Source organism: Chrysemys picta, chromosome 14 (assembly GCF_011386835.1).
Source record: "Chrysemys picta bellii isolate R12L10 chromosome 14, ASM1138683v2, whole genome shotgun sequence".
In the NCBI taxonomy this organism is placed as follows: Eukaryota; Metazoa; Chordata; order Testudines; family Emydidae; genus Chrysemys; species Chrysemys picta.
The window spans coordinates 42,779,418-42,797,294 of NC_088804.1; the positions used below are offsets into that span (position 1 = coordinate 42,779,418).

General features: G+C 49.0%; 1 protein-coding gene and 1 long non-coding RNA gene across 2 annotated transcripts in view; one reads left to right on the forward strand and one right to left on the reverse strand.

Moving 5' to 3' along the window:
* The first annotated feature begins 325 nt into the window (after window positions 1–325).
* The window catches only part of LOC101948839 (cytochrome b5), a 32,446-nt gene continuing 14,894 nt past the window's right edge, over window positions 326–17,877 (forward strand). Inside the window, exons 1-2 of the mRNA XM_005310574.4 lie at window positions 326–610; window positions 16,657–16,785. Of these exons, the coding sequence (XP_005310631.2) occupies window positions 455–610; window positions 16,657–16,785 (285 nt within the window). The 5' untranslated portion in view covers window positions 326–454. The remainder of the gene's footprint in view (window positions 611–16,656; window positions 16,786–17,877) is intronic.
* LOC135975688 (uncharacterized) lies at window positions 3,916–16,658 on the reverse strand. The gene is made up of 2 exons (XR_010592684.1): window positions 12,579–16,658; window positions 3,916–9,985 (listed from the first exon to the last, which is right to left on the reverse strand). It is a non-coding gene; the product is annotated as an uncharacterized LOC135975688 (long non-coding RNA).

The following is a 17,877-nucleotide window of genomic DNA, read 5'->3' on the forward strand; positions in this document are numbered from 1 at the left end:
CTGGGCGGCACAGAGGCTCCCCAGGGGAATGACACCCCCCACCCCCCGTTCCCTGGGAGCTGGCGGGGCTGTTCGAGGCTGCAGCGCTCCCCCGCTGCCGGGGGGGGGCGCTATGCCCGAGTAGCCCGGAGGAGGAGGAGGAGAACCGGCTGCTCTTTTTCTCTCGCTCCAACGCCCCCATCACGCCTCCTTCTGGGGCAGGTCGGTGCGATCTCGCCCTTTCATTGGCTGCGGTGGGGAGTGAGGGCACCTCTGATTGGCTATTAGGAGTCGAACCAGAACTGGCTATGAGCGGCCGGTCGCCCCTCATTCCCCATTGGTCGACAGCGAGCGGACCAGATTGGGACCCGGAAGAGCCAATGGGTCTCTAGGGCCCGGAGGGGGTGTGGCCTAGGTACGGCGGCCGCGCTGGGCCTAGCTAGTTTGCCGTTCGGTAAAGGTGCCGGGTGCCGGGATGGGGAGCGAACAGCTCGGCGCTGCTGGGGTCGGCGCGGCGCCCGAGGGCGGCCCCTTCTTCACCCTGGCGGAGGTGGCGAAGCACAACTCGAGCCGCGAGGCCTGGCTGGTGATCCACGGGCGCGTGTACGACGTCGGCCGCTTCCTGGACGAGGTGAGGCCCGCGGGGCTGAGGGGATGCGGGCAGGCGGCCCGAGGCAGAGGCGGGGCCGGGGCCGGCCCCGAGAGGCGGGGCGCTCGGGGCCCTGCCGGGTCAGGGGCGGGCGGGCTGGGGGAGGGGAGCTCTGGGAAGGGGCACGGGGGGAGAGGGGTGTGTGTGTGTGGATGTGGGGGGAGGGGTGTGTGTGTGTGTCGGGGGGGGGAGGGGTGTGTGTGTGTGGATGGGGGGGAGGGGGGTGTGTGTGTGTGGATGTGGGGGGGCGGAGGGGTGTGTGTGTGGGGCGGGGGGGGGGGGCTAGTATTTCTGTATCTCTTTCAACAAGCGCCCCAGGGCTGAGCCCTGCCCGGCACCCCGCGGTGCTGGTGTCACTCCCTGGCCCAGCTCCAGCGGGGAGGGAAGGGCCCTTGGGGACACTGACCCGTAGTTGTCCCATAACAGGGTTTTATTATGAATCGTTATTCGCTTGTGGCGAAGCGGCGTCGTGAGGAACCGGTCAGGCTCGGGGCTCGGTTGTTTGTGTGGCACACAGCGTGTATAGAAAGACACAATCCTGCCCCTGTAGGGCGACCCGACAGCAAGTGTGAAAAATCGGGACGGGGTGGGGGGTAATAGGAGCCTATATAAGGAAAAGACCCCAAAATCGGGACTGTCCCTATAAAATCGGGACATCTGGTCACCCTAGTATTGCCTACAGTCTAATTTAAAACAGATGGAGCAAGTGGATGGAAGTGGGGAGGGGGTTAGAGGTAACACATGATGTGGTGGTTTCAAATCGTTTGAGTTGTTTTTCTTTTCCAAACAAATAATTGAACCTAGCAGTTCTTGTTGGCATCTCTGCTCCTGTCATGATATGAAAAAAATAAACTAAAGGCTTGGATTTGCATTTCTATGTTGGTTCCCTTAGACTAAATGAATTAGTATAAGATTTTATACTAAGTTGTGAGACAAGGTGTCTGAGGTAATATCTTTTACTAGACCAACTTCTGTTGGCGAAAGAGACAAGCTTTCAAGCTACACAGAGCTCTGCTTCAGGTCTGGGGAAAACTTGTTCCTCTCAGGAACAGAAGTTGGTTCAGTAAAAGAGATCACCTCCCCTAACTTGTCTCTCTAATACCCTGGGACCAACATGGCTACAACAACACCGCAAATAATATACTAAGTAGTGTCAGGGTAGGTCAATATTTTGAAGGCAGATCTCCAAGCAGAACCCAGGTTTTAAAGAAGCCGATGCTGGTGGTTCAACATGAGTATCTGTCATGTTGTTCACTTCCAAGAGGTGGGTGTATTTCTCTGACTGGGAGGGGAGTTATCCCTGTGTATAGTCTGCGGTTCCCCTGCATTCTTTGGGGTGAGCAGGGTTATGTGATAACTCATGTTGCTATTGACTTGGATTCTTGAAACGTTTTAAGGTATAGGTTGCTCCTAACAGTGTTTGGAGTCAGTAATTCAGCAGAACAAAAAATGTTAATAAATTGTCAGCTGTGTTTTTGTCCCACCTCAAAATAAAACCTCAGCTGCCATGCCACCCCCACCCGCCCTGAGCTTCTGGCTTCTACATAGCAATGCACTTATCACCTCTTTCTGAACTAATGCTAAAACAGAAGCACTTCACTGAAAAAGCACCATCTTCCTTTTCAGCACTGTTTGTACTCTGTGTAAGCTTGGCTTGGGTTTACCACTAGCTGAAAATGTCCATTTACACACACCTGCTATGTGGCCATAACATTATTAAGAATATGAGCAGGATGTTTGATCTCCAGGACATGATGACTAAAAAACTAGTGGACTCTACGGGCTATGTGATAGGAGACAGAATGACAACTCATCAGCCTTTTTGGGTTCTTCCATTTTGCAGCATCTGAGATATTGGAGGGTGTGTGTGTGTGTGTTTGTCTTTGTCTTTCCAGGATTTACAAAGTAAGCCAAGATACATTTTTATTGTTTAAATACAGCAAAATGATACTTTATACTGGACAAGATGGTGCTACCTTCCCCTGCAGATACTGCAATGTGGACATTGTGCCTGTTGGGCAGCTCAGGCAGCCAGTTTGGAATAGGATTCCTCATCTTACACAGTGACTTGACGATGTTCCGAAGTCAAACTCCTTCATTCAGCCTTTGCTTTTCTTTCAACAAATGAGTCTTAGAAGATTAAAATTGTAGCCTCACTTCTTTCTTAACTCCCAATGCCGTGAGTGTCTCCTCACTGATCCATGGTTGATGTTTGAGGGGCTGAGGCCCCAGAGCCAACCTTGCAGCAGTCAGCACTGATGACTTGAAACAATGCCATTCCTCACCAGATAACCGAGAAAGTGGAACTTTGGTCTCTTAACACTTCAACAGCCTTGAGCAGTTTGGAACAGGAAGCTGTCTGTTAGCTGGGTTCTAATAAAAGCTTTTGGTTGGTGGGACTAATTTCAGCCTATTATTTGGCTGATGTCAAAGTCAGAGGTGCATTTTTCTAAGCAGATGGTCCGTGCCCAGTTCAGCATCTCTGCCAATTTGTATGTCAATGATTGTTGACTGCAGAGGTGCTGGAACAGTTTTCCTTGTGGGGGTGCTGAGAGCCATTGAACCAAACTGTAAACCTTGTATATAATGGAAACCACTTCAAGCCTGGGAGTGCTGCAGCACCCCCCGCACCTGTGGTTAACAACCTTCGATTGTTAATGAGGACATAATGGATGACAGTCCTAGTGAAACCATGTGGAGTGTACTGGGGTCTGCTTGTGAATTCTCAGGTGATGAAAAAGCAAGTCCCCAATCGCCATGTCATTGCCATGTTCCAAGCCCTGTAGCCTCTGTGGCAACATTGGAACATCAAGCTCACTGTGAAGCTGTGGATCTATAGGACTGTGGTTGTACCGACTCAGTCGTATGGAAGTGGAAAGGAGGGCTCTGAGGAAGGCTGAAGAGCACCAGATCGATGTCTTTGATTCTCGTTGTCTTTGGCAGCTGCTCCATATTAAATGGCAGACGAAGATCTGCAATGAAGATATTTGTAGCCGAACCCACCAACCACCTCGATCAGCACACATTTTGGTTTGGCGTCTTCCTTGGTATGGACATATTATTAGGATGGAAGACCAGTGAATTACGAAGCACACTTACGAAGGCATGTTGCTACATGGTCGATGATGGCCTACGTGCCAGAAGCTATGGTGGTGCTGTGAGGTCGGCAGTGATGATCATAGACTGAGCGTCCAGCAAGACTGTCTTAAAGACCGAGCTAGAGATTGATCTGGGTGGTGCTTGATCTGCAAGAGGGCTGCATTCCTTTGGAATTTGTGGTGTTGACGATAACACTCATAGTCCTCTTGTAGGAAGACTCTTGTAAAAGGCAGACAGCTTCTGTGCCCCTTTGTGGTGCAGTTTGGGGTCTTTCACGCTGCATTGGCTTAGGCTGTCCTTTCTTTGCTTAAGTCAGTTTTGCACTGTTTGCAGCTTTCATAGTGCAATGGAACTGGAATCTTGTCTTGTCTTTAGTGAAGTCTACAGTACAGACTTCTGAGGAAGTAGCTATGTCAGTCAGGAGTGTGAAGAGGTGTGATCCCTGACCAAAAGAGCTGTGCTAGCAGAAGCTGCTAGGGTAGAGAACGTTATACTAGCAAAACTGAGCTTTTACTGGTATAGTTTGTTGCTCCTAGGGACGGATCTTGTTATACTGGTACAAAGCACAGCTTTGACAGGATAGCTGCGTCCATGCTAGGAGTGTTTTGCCAGTATAGCATGGCAGTAATCCTGTATCGGTAAAGCACTTCTAATGTGGATACAGCCTTTCTCTGCAGGACTATAAAGGGGTCTTAGCTCCCAGATCCTCTGCCTATCTGTATGTGGCATTGATATTCCAGTAGACCTCTACCCTGATATAACGTGACCCGATATAACACGAATTCGGATATAACGAAAAAGCAGTGCTCCGGGGGGGGCGTGGCTGCGCACTCCGGAGGAGCAAAGCAAGTTTGATATAACGCGTTTTCACCTATAACACGGTAAGATTTTTTTGGCTCCCAAGGACAGCGTTCTATTGAGGTAGAGGTGTATTGCATTCAGCGCTGCGTCTGCATGCTGCAGTGTCTGAACTGTAACCTGCTGAGCCACTGTCTCCGTTGGGTATTTATAGGTCACCATAGGTACCCTAAGCTGTACTGGCAAAAGCATTTTTTCCCCTGTTTGTATTGGGGGATTTGCGGATGTAGCTATACCAGCAAATCTGTTCGAATGTATACTAAGCTTGCAGCTACACTACAGCTTTTACTGCAATGACTATGTAGGCAAAATATCACACACCTTACCAACGTGGTTATGCCAGTTACATTTTTAAGTGTAAATCAAACCTTATTTTACAGACAAAAGCAAGTTTAATCCTCATTAGCCCTATGGAGTCAATAGAGCTGCTGGAGAGAGTCAGACCCAGGCACTTTAATGGATTTTAAACAAGCCCAGTGTCTGAGAAACTGTTCTGCATTAGATCTCTGAGAGTATGTCTACACTAGCGGAGTTATAGCACCAGCAATTACAGCGCCACTCAGAGAGCGCTGAAGGGAAACCACTGTTGTGTGTTCACACCATCAGCTGCCTGCACAATAGTGTTCACACTTGCAACACTTGCAGCGGTATTCGGAGCAGTGCACTCTGGGCAGCTATCCCACAAAGCATCTCTTCCTCTTCTGTCACTAAGAGTTATGGGAAGGTGGAGGGGGTCACAGGGCATCCTGGATCCTGTCCCAATGCCCCGTGATGCATTGCTTCACATCCCAGCAATCCCTGTACTTCTGTCTGCATTTGGTGCCATCTTTCAACGGTTTGTGTAGTGCGCAGTCTGCCTCTTCGGTCTGCAGGAATGGATTCTGCACTGTTCTGGCACACCACGTTCTCCGTTCAGTCCCTCTTCTCGCTGTCCTGCCACTCCGTCAGTTATTGTTTTTCAGCTGCGGAGTGCATCATGACATCACACAGAAAGTCCTCTTTAGTTCTTCATGGCCGCTTTCTAATTCTGCGCAGCCGTTCAGCTGGTGATAACAAATGGGGAGGCTGGGCTCCCAAGGTCATCTCTGTGAAGCCAAAATGCAACATTTTATAGAAGCAGTATTGTTTGCAACGCAGAGACCACTGATTTAACACAGCCATTATTCACATACCTGTCACTAACTGGCTGACCCCAGGCAAGCACACATGAACCACAAGACCCCCAAAATGATGAGTAACCGCAGGGGAAATCTGTGTTCCCGGACGCTACTGTACACTGGGCATGTGGCTCTTGGGGAGAGTCAGCTCTGGGGGGGGGGGCTTATAATCATTACGGTCCCCACATTTTCCACAGGATGTGATCATTATGGAAGATATCTCACTGCTGAGGGTGAGCAAGGAATCAAAGGAGCGTCTTCTCCAAGACTGCAGCTTCCGCCCTGGCCCTTATGCGGCTCGCCTGTGTGCAGGAATGGTCCCCACCGCCCCAGTGACGGCAGAGTGGTGCAGGAAAGTTACCCTGAATGGGGCAAGAAACAAAGCACCTCTGCCAAAGAATCTGTGGCAGTGGATTGCCCCGTATCTCCGTGAGAGTTTCCTGGAGATCTCTGAGGCAGATTCCTGTGAAGTGAGGGAGTCAATCAACACTCTGCTCTGCCATTCAGACTAGGCATGTGGTGGTACACGCAACATACAGACAAGCCTGCTTTCTGCAACCATCCTGCCCCCAACAACTCGCTTCAGCGATTCCCAAAATAAAAGCAACTTACCCAGGGGCCTCCTCTCCTGTTTGCGCTTCGCCAGGCTCCGACAGCTGTGACTGGCTAGCCTTCTCCACAGTAGAGAAGAGCTCCTGGCTCCATGCATCTCTGACCTCCGCGTTGTCCTCTGCCTCTGGGTCCCCCTCCCCATCCAAGATTTCCTCCTCCTGGCTCAGTCCACTCTTGACTGGCATGCGAGCCACCAAAGTATCTACAGTGGCCTTCGCAGTGGAGGTGGAGTCACCACCGAGTATCACGTCCACCTCGTTGTAGAACAGGCAGCACCGAAGCGGTGGTTTGCCCCCCGTGCCTTGTGGTAGGCATTCTGCAGCTGCTTTACTTTGACCCTGCACTGCAGTGTGTCCCGGTCATGGCCCCTTTCTGTCATGCATTGTGAAATCTGTCCGTAGTTGTTATAATTCCTATGGCTGGAGTGCAGCTAGGACTAGACAGACTCCTCTCCCCAAATGCTGATGAGGTCCAGCAGCTCGGCATTGCTCCAAGTGGGGGATCGCCTAGTGCGTGGAGCAGGCATGGTCACCTGGAAAGATGCGCTGAGACCATTGCATGCATCACCGAGCAAACAGGAAGAGGACTTTCAAAATTCCCAAGGAATTTAAGGGATGGGGCTGACGGTTGGTCACCTGAGGGCAGGGCAGTAGAGTTCAAACCGATGACCAGAGAGGCTAGAACAGGCATTGTGGGACACCTCCCAAAGGCCAGTTGCAGTGCTGTAATCGACCAGGGTATCTACACTGGCACCGTGGCACTGTAACCCCGGTGCAGAAAGCTCTATGCCTCTCGGGGTGGTGGGTTTTTTTTTTTTTTTTTATATCGCTGCAGCTGCGCAGTGGCTTGGCAGTGTGTACACTTCCGGAGTTACAGCGCAGAAAGCTGCTTTGCTGGCAGAAACTTGCCAGTGTAGACAAGGCCTGAATTGCTGTAACTGCAGATTTCAGGGATTCAGCATGAAATATTCCCTCTCAATCCTCTAATGGTTGGGGCAATTGCTAATTGCTGCCTGTTCTAGCCCTTGGCCACATGTTATTTGTACAGAATTGCTGAGTTCATTGAAGTACTATTGCATAATCTCTGAGAGGCCACTCTGGTTCCTGCAAACCAGACACAGTGGGTCAGGTGCTGGTCAGTCTGTCTAAAGTGTGTCAGTTGCAATATGGATTATTTTAAACTTTATTTATTGTGTTATGTTGCTGGTTACATAATAGAAGTTCTATGACATTGGACTTACCACATGGCAAAAGTCCATCGGGTCATAAGAACGTGGACAGAATGAGGGAGATGTGCAAAGGCAGCTCCTCAAATTGCATCTAAAACCTATAGTCAGTTGGTATCTGTTTCTCTTCCAGAGCTGGCTATGGTACACTGGGGGGTATGCCGGATGTGTTTCAGATGAAGTAGAACCATTTCCATAAATATCTCCCAAATATCAAAAGGGTAATTCATTTACCACTTGAAACAAAATAAGCCCCAGAAGGCAGGTTACAGTGGTGTCTCTGTGCTGCAACTGCATGAAAACTAAGTCTGTATGTTTAAATATGGATTACAAGTAAACTGCAAAGGGTTAACTTTCCAATTATGTGCTAAAATGGCCTGTCAGGAGCAGGGGTAAATGTACCTTTTGATTAGCGCTGTGAAGTGTAAGTAGCCCTGTGCTGCATGCCCCTCTCTCCACCACATGCACTCTACCATTTGGGGCATTTAACTCATCCCCTCCAAAACCCCTTGCATTTCTGTCTATCTAAGGTACTCATAAGCGTCATAGGGGGGCTTGAAGTCTTTACTGGATTTCTCCTCACAGTCCCCTTCTGAGGTAGGCAGTGGTGTTTGTATTTTACAGCTAGGGAACTGCAGAGTGGTGAGTTGGGGCGCTCTCTACATGAATTCTGGTTGATATTGTCAAGTTGTATTATGAAGTACCTATGGCTGTCTACACCACAGCTTATGTCAGCATAACTTATGTCGCACTGGGATGTGCATAAACCACCCCACTGAGTGACATAAATTACATTGATATAAGCGCCAATGTGGAAAGTGCTATGTCAGCAGGAGAGCCTCTCTGGCCAACATGATTACCACTGCTCACGGGGGCTGGCTTAGAGCAGCTACGTTAGAGAGCTTACAGCCGCGTTGCTATAAGTTCTCTAGTGTAGCCAGAACCTGTGTGTATATGGGTCCACCATGGATGACCGGGCCTGTAGCACGTGTGACCCAGACAGAAAGAGTAAGGCCTTGTCCACACTATAGAGTTAAGTCAACTTAAGTTACGGTCCGTAACGTACAGCCACCGCTGTAATTAAACCGCTGTTGCATCTCCACACTATGCTACCGATCAGTTGCAAATCCGTTTGGAGTCGGGAAATCCACCGTGGGGGTTGTCGTGATGCAAGTGTGCAGTACCATTAATTGCCTCCTGCTAAGAAAGGACTGTGATTCTGGGCAATGTGCCTGAACAGGGGATTGTTTTGCAGCAGTGGGCTTCCCTAACCGCGGTGGGGCGATAGATGGTATGCATATCCTTATCTTGGCCCCACACCACCATGCCACAGAAAGGGCTATTTTTCTATGGTATTGGTGGATCTCCAGGGTCATTTCACCAACATCAACATGGGCTGGGCAGGGAAGATGCATGACTCATGCATCTTTATGAACAGGCCTGTACAGAAAGCTGCAAGCAGGGACTTTCTTTCCAGACCAGTGGATAACTATTGGAGATGTGGAAATGCCAATAGTGATCTTGGGAGACCCAGCCTACCCCTTGCTCCCGTGGCTCATGAAGCCATATGCTGGCCACCTTGACAGCAGCAAGGAGCATTTCAGGAACAGACAGCAGGTGCAGAATGACTGGTCAATGTGCCTTTGGCTGTTTGAAGGGTCGCTCGTACTGTCTCCTCAGGAGGTTAGACCCCCGTGAGGACAATATCCCTGGTCATAGCTGCCTGCTGTGCGCATCATAATATCTGGGAAGCGGGGGGGGGAGAAGTTTTCCCAGGGGTGGAACGTGAAGGTGGATTGGCTGCCGGCTGAGTTTGAGCAGCCAGATACCAGGGCTATAACAGGGGCTCAGTGCGGAGCTATTTGCAAACATACCTATGTAATGCTGAAGTAAACTTCATATATACAGAGAACAGTATCGTTAACGGGGAAGGAACAGGGAATTTACAAGCACACACAACAGCAAGGCTCTCTCAGCTGGGTGTATGTGGGGCTGTCCATTTGTTTATTCTCCTGTCGGGTGGAGTGCCTTGGGTACTGCTGCAGCCCTGGAAGATGCATGCAGTGTGTGGGGGAGGAGTGTAGTTAGGTCCTGGAATGCCATTCTCTGTGGGCTGCAGGGGGAGGTGAGCACAGATGTATTCAGCCTGAAGTTGAATCAGAGACCGCAGCATGTCTGTTTGCTCCTTGAGCAGCGTCCTCATCTGCTGCCCATCTTTCCTGTCCTGACTATCCTTCTGCATTTTGTCACTGACTGCCACCCTCCAAGCTGTCTGCTCACAATCTGAAGCTCCAGAGGCTTGCAGCACCTTCTGGAACATGTCTTCCTTACTCCTCTTCTTTCTCCTCATCTGTGTGAGCTGCTCCATTGGTGTGCCTGATGAGACCCTCAAGGCCACATCTGCAGCTGGTAAAGAGACAATGGACTGAGGTACCATTGTCAGTGTACTTACATTTCTTAATCAAAACAAGTTACAAGCACAACTTTCTCACTTTCCCTTGGGAGTCACAGAGCAGGGTTGCAGCCCCAGCCATGGTGAGTACGGCCCAAGGTGCCGGGGCGGGGGGAGATGGGGAAGCAGATAGGACTATTGTACTGAATGCTGGCAGTGTGGATTGTAGCTGATATCTCACTTCTGAGGGTAACGGAGGCTGCAAGGGAGCAGTTCCTGCATGTGTCTGGCTGCAGACCAGGTTTGTATGCTGCTGGCCTGTGCGCTGCAATAGTTACTCCTGGGGGAATTCTGCACATGCATAATTAATAAGCTGTGCATATTTTTGATTTTTTTGGTGCTGAAAAAAGCTTCTGCTGAAAAGTTGCTGCAGTTCCACTTCTTGCTCACCAGAATGTGCTGTGGCGATAGAACACAGCACCTGCTCCCAGCCAGCTAGGGAAGAGAGAGAGCTGCAGAGCCTTCTTCACAGTGCCTGTAGGGCCTGGTCAGGAGACGGGGTTATGGGGAGACAGACAGCGTGGGATGCTGGGGGATCAGAAAGGGGCTCATAAGGGCTATTGGGTGAGGACAGACTGGGGCAGGGGCTGAATGGGAATGGAGGCACGGGGAGAAGGAGGTGCAGGGCCACATAGGGACAGGGGTGGCTGAGTGGGGGCATAGAGACACATGGGGACAGGGGGGTGTCTGAGTTGGGCTGGAGGGTCACGTGTCTGACTGAACGGGAGAGGCTAGGGGTCAGCCAGGGTCTGCATGGGGGAAGCTCCATAACAGTCCCTCCTCACCCCACCCCCAAAAACCTGTTCCATACTTTTCCCATCCAGACCCAACAACCCTCCAAGTTCACTCCCAGGCTCCTTCCCAGCAATTTACTTCCCTCTCTCTCTCTCTCTCTTAGCTCCTCCGTTACCCTTTGCCCCCGCCTTGCACTGCTTCTGGGAGGTGTGGGAAATATGGTTCTGTATTGTAGTTTAAATGAATTATTAATATACCTCATAAGGAATCTATTTGTCAAAAAACATTTTCTGAATCTATTTTGTTGTCTGTGTTGTTACAGACATACTTGCTGACAGGTATTTTGAAATAAATGACCAAAAATAATTGAAACTGGTGTGATTTATATTCTGTTATTTTGACAAAATATGCAGAATTTTGCAGAATTTGAAAATATTGTGTGGAGAATTTTTAATTTTTGTTGTTGCAGAATTCCCTCAGAACTATAGTTAGAGCCCTGCAAATCTGCAGGTATCCATTTTGTATATCCACGGACCATTTTTGCGGATCGCAGCGTGGATGCAGATACAAATTTTGTATCCGCACAGGGCTCTGCAGCACACAATCACCCAAACGGAGCGGCTGTCACCCACCCTGCAGGCTCCAGCTTGGCTCTCTGAATCACGCAGCAGTGTGCTGGGCATTCTGGGAGTTGTAGTCCCCAGTTTGCTCAGAGGGAGTAGGTAAACTACAACTCCCAGAAGGGAGTGAGCCAAGCGCCATTTTGAAGGTGGAGTTGTTCTTTAAATGAGCAGGCGGCAATGTCCAAGCCCCCCACGGGAAGGGTGGCACTGTATAGAAAGGCCCAGAATTTTAGTCTCCCTGCCTAGAGTGGGGAAGGAGGTACGGCAGGCACGGAGTGGTTGGCAGGGCAGGAGGTCTCTGGGGAGAAGTGGGGCTAGGGGGTGGTTGGGGGCTTGACATAGCCCTGCGTCACTGCTGCGCAGTGACCTGTGGAGCCATTTAGAGCCTTGCAAATCCACAGACAATTTTTGTGGATTGCGGATTGGATGCGGATACACCTTTTTGTATCTGCGCAGGGCTCTAGCAATAGTGCCTGCTGAAGTAATTCACTGAATAGCGTGGCAAAGTGTCCTACCACGGGGGAAGAAACAAGGCAGCCCTCCCAAGAAACCTTTGGCAGAGGATTTCAGATTACCTCCAGGAAAGTTTCCTAGAGATCTCTATGGAGGATTCATGGGACATCCTGGTGCACATAAACTGTTCTGCCTAGCTGAACAGGGGAATGAGATAGCAACTGTACCTGTACTGGTTATTTCACTACCTCTTCTAGCCCGATTAAAAAAACAGCACATGAGCAGATGTGTCCCTGCAGTATTGAAACAAACTGAATTCTTACCAGAGGTTCTCTCCCCTGCATCAGGTTTGCACAGCTGGAGTGCTAGGAGAAATAAGTCTCACCAGGACTAGATGGTATTCCCCAAGAGTTCTGAAGGAGCTCAAATATGAAATTGCAGAATTACTATCACTTAAATTGTCCTCTGTACCATAGGACTGGAAGATAACTAAATGTTGTTTCATTTTTTTAAAAAAAGCTCCAGAGGTAATCCTGGCAATTACAGGCTGCTAAGTGTAACTTCAGTACCAGGCCAACTGGTTGAAACTGTGGTAAAGAACAGAATGATCAGACAGATGAACATGATATGGTGGGGAAGAGTCAATATGGCTTTTGTAAAGAAAAATCACGCCCTACCGATCTCTTAGAATTCTTTTGAGAAGGGCTAACAAACCACGGCAGTTTCGCTTACTCACCAGATCAGCGGTCGGGGTCACCAGTGTTGTTAGATGCTACCGGTGTGGTGCTTCTGCTTTCTCCTGTTGATATCACTCAGCTGCGTGTGTGTGTTCCCTCTGTGTGCTGCCCCAGCTCTGCACAGATAGCTGACACAGCAAACCCGACGAGAACCCCCAATAACCACAGAGTCTAGTAAGGTATGAAGGCACCTTGGCCAGGCTTTATTGCGATCTCGGACACAATTGCAGTTCCCCGTAGATTACTTAGTCTACCCGGCATACTATGAGAAAGTGCCTCTTGGCAAGGATCCGGCTCAGTGGTGGGACTTTCCACTGCCCCCGTGGCCGGACAAAGACACCACCCCAGGGATACATTCTTATACACAGGTACAAACAAGTTACACATCACTCCTGACGTATTGAGGTTCAACCCCTCTATGTAGCAAGGTACAACCCCTCTACGTAGTAAGGTGCTGCCTCTCACCTTGTACATGTTGGTTCGATCAAAACAATTCTATTCATCATTTTACCCTTTTGCCCCTGTCATTGGGATGGGTCGGCCTGTTCCATGTTATCTGTGGAATGTTCCCGTATGGTATGTCTTGGTACCATGTTTATACTTTAACTTTGCTAGGTAAATATATATTTATGCAATATCAGCCCTTTCCTTGCCAACTTCTGTGAGCAGGGCCTGCCTCTGGCTCACAGCTTAGCTTTGCTTTATGTTAGCAAAGTCTTGACCATTACTTTAGTTCAGGCCTTAGGCCTCATACCAGGCCTCTGATACCAAGGTTTATTTCTCAGGGCCTCCTCTTACTACAATGTGGACAAGGTGATCCAGTGGATATAGTGTACTTGGACTTTCAGAAAGCCTTTGACAAGGTCCCTCACCCAAAGGTCTTAAGCAAAGTAAGCTGTCATGGGGTAGGGGGAAGGTCCTCTCATGGGTAACTGGCTAAAAGATCGGAACCAAAGAGTAAGAACAGATGGTCAGTTTTCATAGTGGAAAGAGGTGAATAGAAGGATCTCCCCAGAATCTGTACTGGGACAAATGCCAATCAACCTGCTCATACATGATCTGGAAAAAGGTGAAACAGTGAGGTGGCAACGTTTGCAGATGATACAAAATTACTCAAGAGAGTTAAGTCCAAAGCAGACTGCAAAGAGTTACAAAGGGATCTCACAAAACTGGGTTACTGGGCAAGAAAATGGCAGATCAAATTCACTGTTGATAAATGCAAAGTAATGCACGTTGGAAAACATAATCCCAAGTATACATACAAAATGATGGGGTCTAAATGAGCTGTTACCCCTCAGGAAAGAGCACTTGGAATCATCGTGGCTAGTTCTCTGAAAACATCTGCTCCCTGTGCTGTGCCAGTTTAAATAAATAAAAGCTAATACACCTCAATTCTGATATAACGTGGTAAAGCAGTGCTCCGGAGGGGGCAGGGCTATGCACTCCGGCGGATCAAAGCAAGTTTGATAGAACGCGGCTTCACCTATAACGTGGTAATTTTTTTTTATTTTTTTTTGGCTCCCAAGGACAGCGTTATATCGAGGTAGAGGTGTATAAGGAACCATTAGGTAAGGGATAGCTAAGACAGAAAATATAATGCCACTATATAAATCCATGGTATGCCCACACATTGAAAACTATATATAGTTCTGGTCACCCCATCTCAAAAAAGATATATTCGAATTGGAAAATATACAGAGAAGGGCAACAAAAATGATTAGGGGTATGGAACACCTTCTATATGAGGAAAGATTAAAAAGACGGGGACTGTTCAGTTTGGAAAAGAGACAGCTAAGGGGGGTTATGATAGAGGTCTATAAAATCATGAACAATGAGGAGAAAGTGAATAAGGAAGTGTTATTTATCCCTTCACATAACACAAGAATAAGGGGTTGGGACAAGTCGTCTCTCTCTGGGAAGTGGCGACTTTACACTGGGAAGAGCAGTATTAATCAGAATTCTGAGCCTAACCTAGGGGTTCTCAACATGGGGTCATGAGTATGTGTTTCAACCACCCTTTCCAAAATGCTAACTAGGAGCAGGGGTCCTGGTGTAAAAAAAGTTGAGAACCATTGTGCTGCCTGGATTGGTCTGAGTGCCTGGGTATGCTAAATACTTTCTTCATGGGCTAGACACTGGAATGTTCTATCTTTTCAAACTCTGAAGGACACAGGAGGACTAAATGTTGAGGCAAAAATTGTAAGGGCCCTATGCTGCTACCCTTATGGTGAATAGCAACTTACAGTGCACAGTATTTAAGTTATTAGTTCCTGGCTAATGGACTTCTCCTTAGTTGGTGTTGGGTAAATTTTTCAGGCCCTGAAAACCACCCTTGAAGATCTACAGCTTTAGATTAATCACTTTGGCTAGTTTTCAGGCACAACTCCCTTAAATGCAGAGTGGAAGGATGAGGTGCACTTCATGCTTTGGCTGTCATGGCAGAATGCATCTCATTTCTTAGTGATGCATGTTCTCTGCCTTGGGCAAGGCTGTTAGGTTTCAGTAAGCATCTTTCCATCTCTTTTCCTGCATTCTTGCGCTCTCTAACAAAACCAGGAACAGGAAAAATCCAGTTCCTAAGGGATTTAATCATGCTTTTTCTATCTGTCATTTCTTCTTGTACTGCCCACCTGCATCTATTATCTCTGCACCCTCTTGTCTCACTTTGGAGGTAGTAGGCTGGTGATGTGAAACCTGCCAATGGGAAAGGCCTGTGGTGTTCAGCATGGAGGTGACACGTCACCTCTGCCCTCACCCTCAGAAGGCTTAGCTTGGGTGGGGAACACTCCCCATGGTTCTTCCCCGCTCATTACAGAAGCATGTTCATATGCAGCACCCACTCTGAACTCTGTGCACAGCTATCATTCTGTTGATTACAGGTCCTACTAGCTTTTCAAGGGTGAACAGGTATCTTTTATCGCCTGTGGTGTTTTATATACTAGTTAAAGGTTCTATGGAAGAATGCAGCCTTGAGGGGGAAGGAGACTAATTTCAGTGATTTAGACACTTCAGAAGTGAATTATTATTATTATTATTTTTTTTTTTTAAATCAAAGTGCAAACGGTAAAACTTCTCTTTAGGACCTTCACTCCCCCTGGCTGGATTTCAGAGTGGGCCAGATGCAATGCTGGTGAATCAGAGGCTGCTTCAAGGAGGGTCACTAGAGTTATCAGCTTATGCCATTGGCAAGCTTGGCCCTCTCTCTGTTGATGTTACTGTAAGTGGAAGGATTAAAGCAGACAGAGATCCTCTTATTGCAGCACCCTGGCTAAACGGAATAGCAATGTTGCCTCCACTGACATCCAGGAGAGGAGCATCCTAGAATGAGCGTCTGGGAACCCTTCCCTAGCAGCTTTTATTCCAGCAGGTGAGGAAGAAATAAGAATGGCTCATGCATGGAAGGAAAGGAGAAAACACACAGCAGGAAAGAGTTCTCTGCAAGCAAGAGTGCCTGGCCTGCCCAGCACGTTCTGTTCAGGAGCCATGAGGAGGTTCTCTCTCTGCTATGTCTAAATAGTCACGGTCACTGCTGGAGTATACTCAGCGTCTCAGGCTCTGCCGTTCGGGGCTCCTGTGCTTGCGTGTTGCTTGCACTCACGGCTCCTCTAGAGGTGAACTCCTGCTCATATCCTATGTTGTGCTTCTGCATGAGCGTACGTCTAGGTGCATCAGGAGTCAGACCAGCCTGTCGTGGCTATGAACTTTAGGGACTGCAGAGCAGACATGACTGAGAGGGCCGAGTCAGTGCACTGTGGATGTTGGGGAATTGCTTCTTGTCGGTGGAGGGATTTTTGCTGCCTGTAAAGCAGGTAAGGCTGGATTCCAGGTGCTTGCCAGACCCTGCAGTGCTCTCTCATTACTCATGACTGCCTGAAGGGGAGGTTGCAGACTTAGACCTTCAGTGGGGTTATCTTGAGCTGTTCTGCGGGGGCTGTGATGAACTGAAAAGATTGGAGTACATTTGCAGTGTTGGACTCAGGTCATTACCAGAGTATGTGTGTTTGTGGAGGGGACTGGAATTCTTCTCATTGCTTTTTATCCCTCCGCCTTGGGCTCACTGAATTCTTTCTTTTCCAGCATCCAGGTGGAGAGGAGGTTTTGCTCGAACAGGCTGGTAGGGATGCCACAGAGAGCTTTGAAGATGTTGGGCACTCCACAGATGCCAGGGAAATGCTCAAAGAGTACCTCATAGGAGAGGTTCACCCGGTAAGGAACAGCTGGGTATGACCAATCCAGAGAGAACTCTGTGCATGCCCCCTCTGGGTAATCCAGCAGATAACTACATCAAGATCTGTCCTACTAAATATGAAGTTGCTGTGTACCTCCTTCCTCCACCCCAAAAAAACAAATCCCAGAACACATGCAGAAATGTAGGCTGTAGATTAAAATCTAAACAAATCTTCCCCATTCAGAGGCTTCTGAATACAATTTAGTCAATGTCCCTGCCACAAGGTGCACCTCTCACTGCTAGGCTGGCACCTCCTCCTGGTCACTCTGGGGTTAGCTCGAGACTGACATTCTTAGTCATGGTTGCACACCATCACTCCGACCCTGGTCTGCAGCTCCTCTCACTCCAGGACCCACAGCGGCTCCTTCGTGATTTAGTCCTCCAGCTAGGTCTCTCATCATTTCCCCCTTCCAGGGTTCAGTCCATCAACAGTCATAGGCATTCTGCCGTTCACTGCTTGAGTTCCGTGCCATGCCCTCGGGACCCAGGCTTGCCATCTTCTCTGGGATCCAGTCCAGGGACTCTCAGCTCAACAGTTTCGGGCTCCTTTCTCTCCCCTCACTGCTCCTTCCCTGGACTGCTTCCTACCTGTCTGGCTCCCCTTCTCTCTCTGGGTGTACCAGCTCCAAGAATCCCCTCCTTGGGAGTGACTGCTGCCTGCCTTCCTGCAGCCTATCCTAGCCACCCAGTCTGTAGCCCACTACCTGGCTTTACAGCCCCCCCCCCCCATTTCTGCACATATGAGCCTCTCTAATTAACTGCCTCTAGCCTAAAGCTCCCCTGTTTGCAGTCTAATTAGCTGATTAACTCCTCACCTGGCCCAGTTCAGCTCCTGCCGGGCCAATGTGGGAGCTCACCCCATCACAGTCCCTTAAAGAAATTCCTTTGAGAGGCTGTCTCTGCAGGGGCTGGGTCTGAACTCCTCCTTGCCTTATGGATCAGGGGTTGATGATGTGAGACAGTGAACCCTGCATTCTACATGCTTTGTGATTAAACTTGCCGTAAAGCCAGTGCCTTTCAGATGTCAAGGCCTTGGTCACAGCCAGGGCACCAGAATGGGGGGCGGGAGG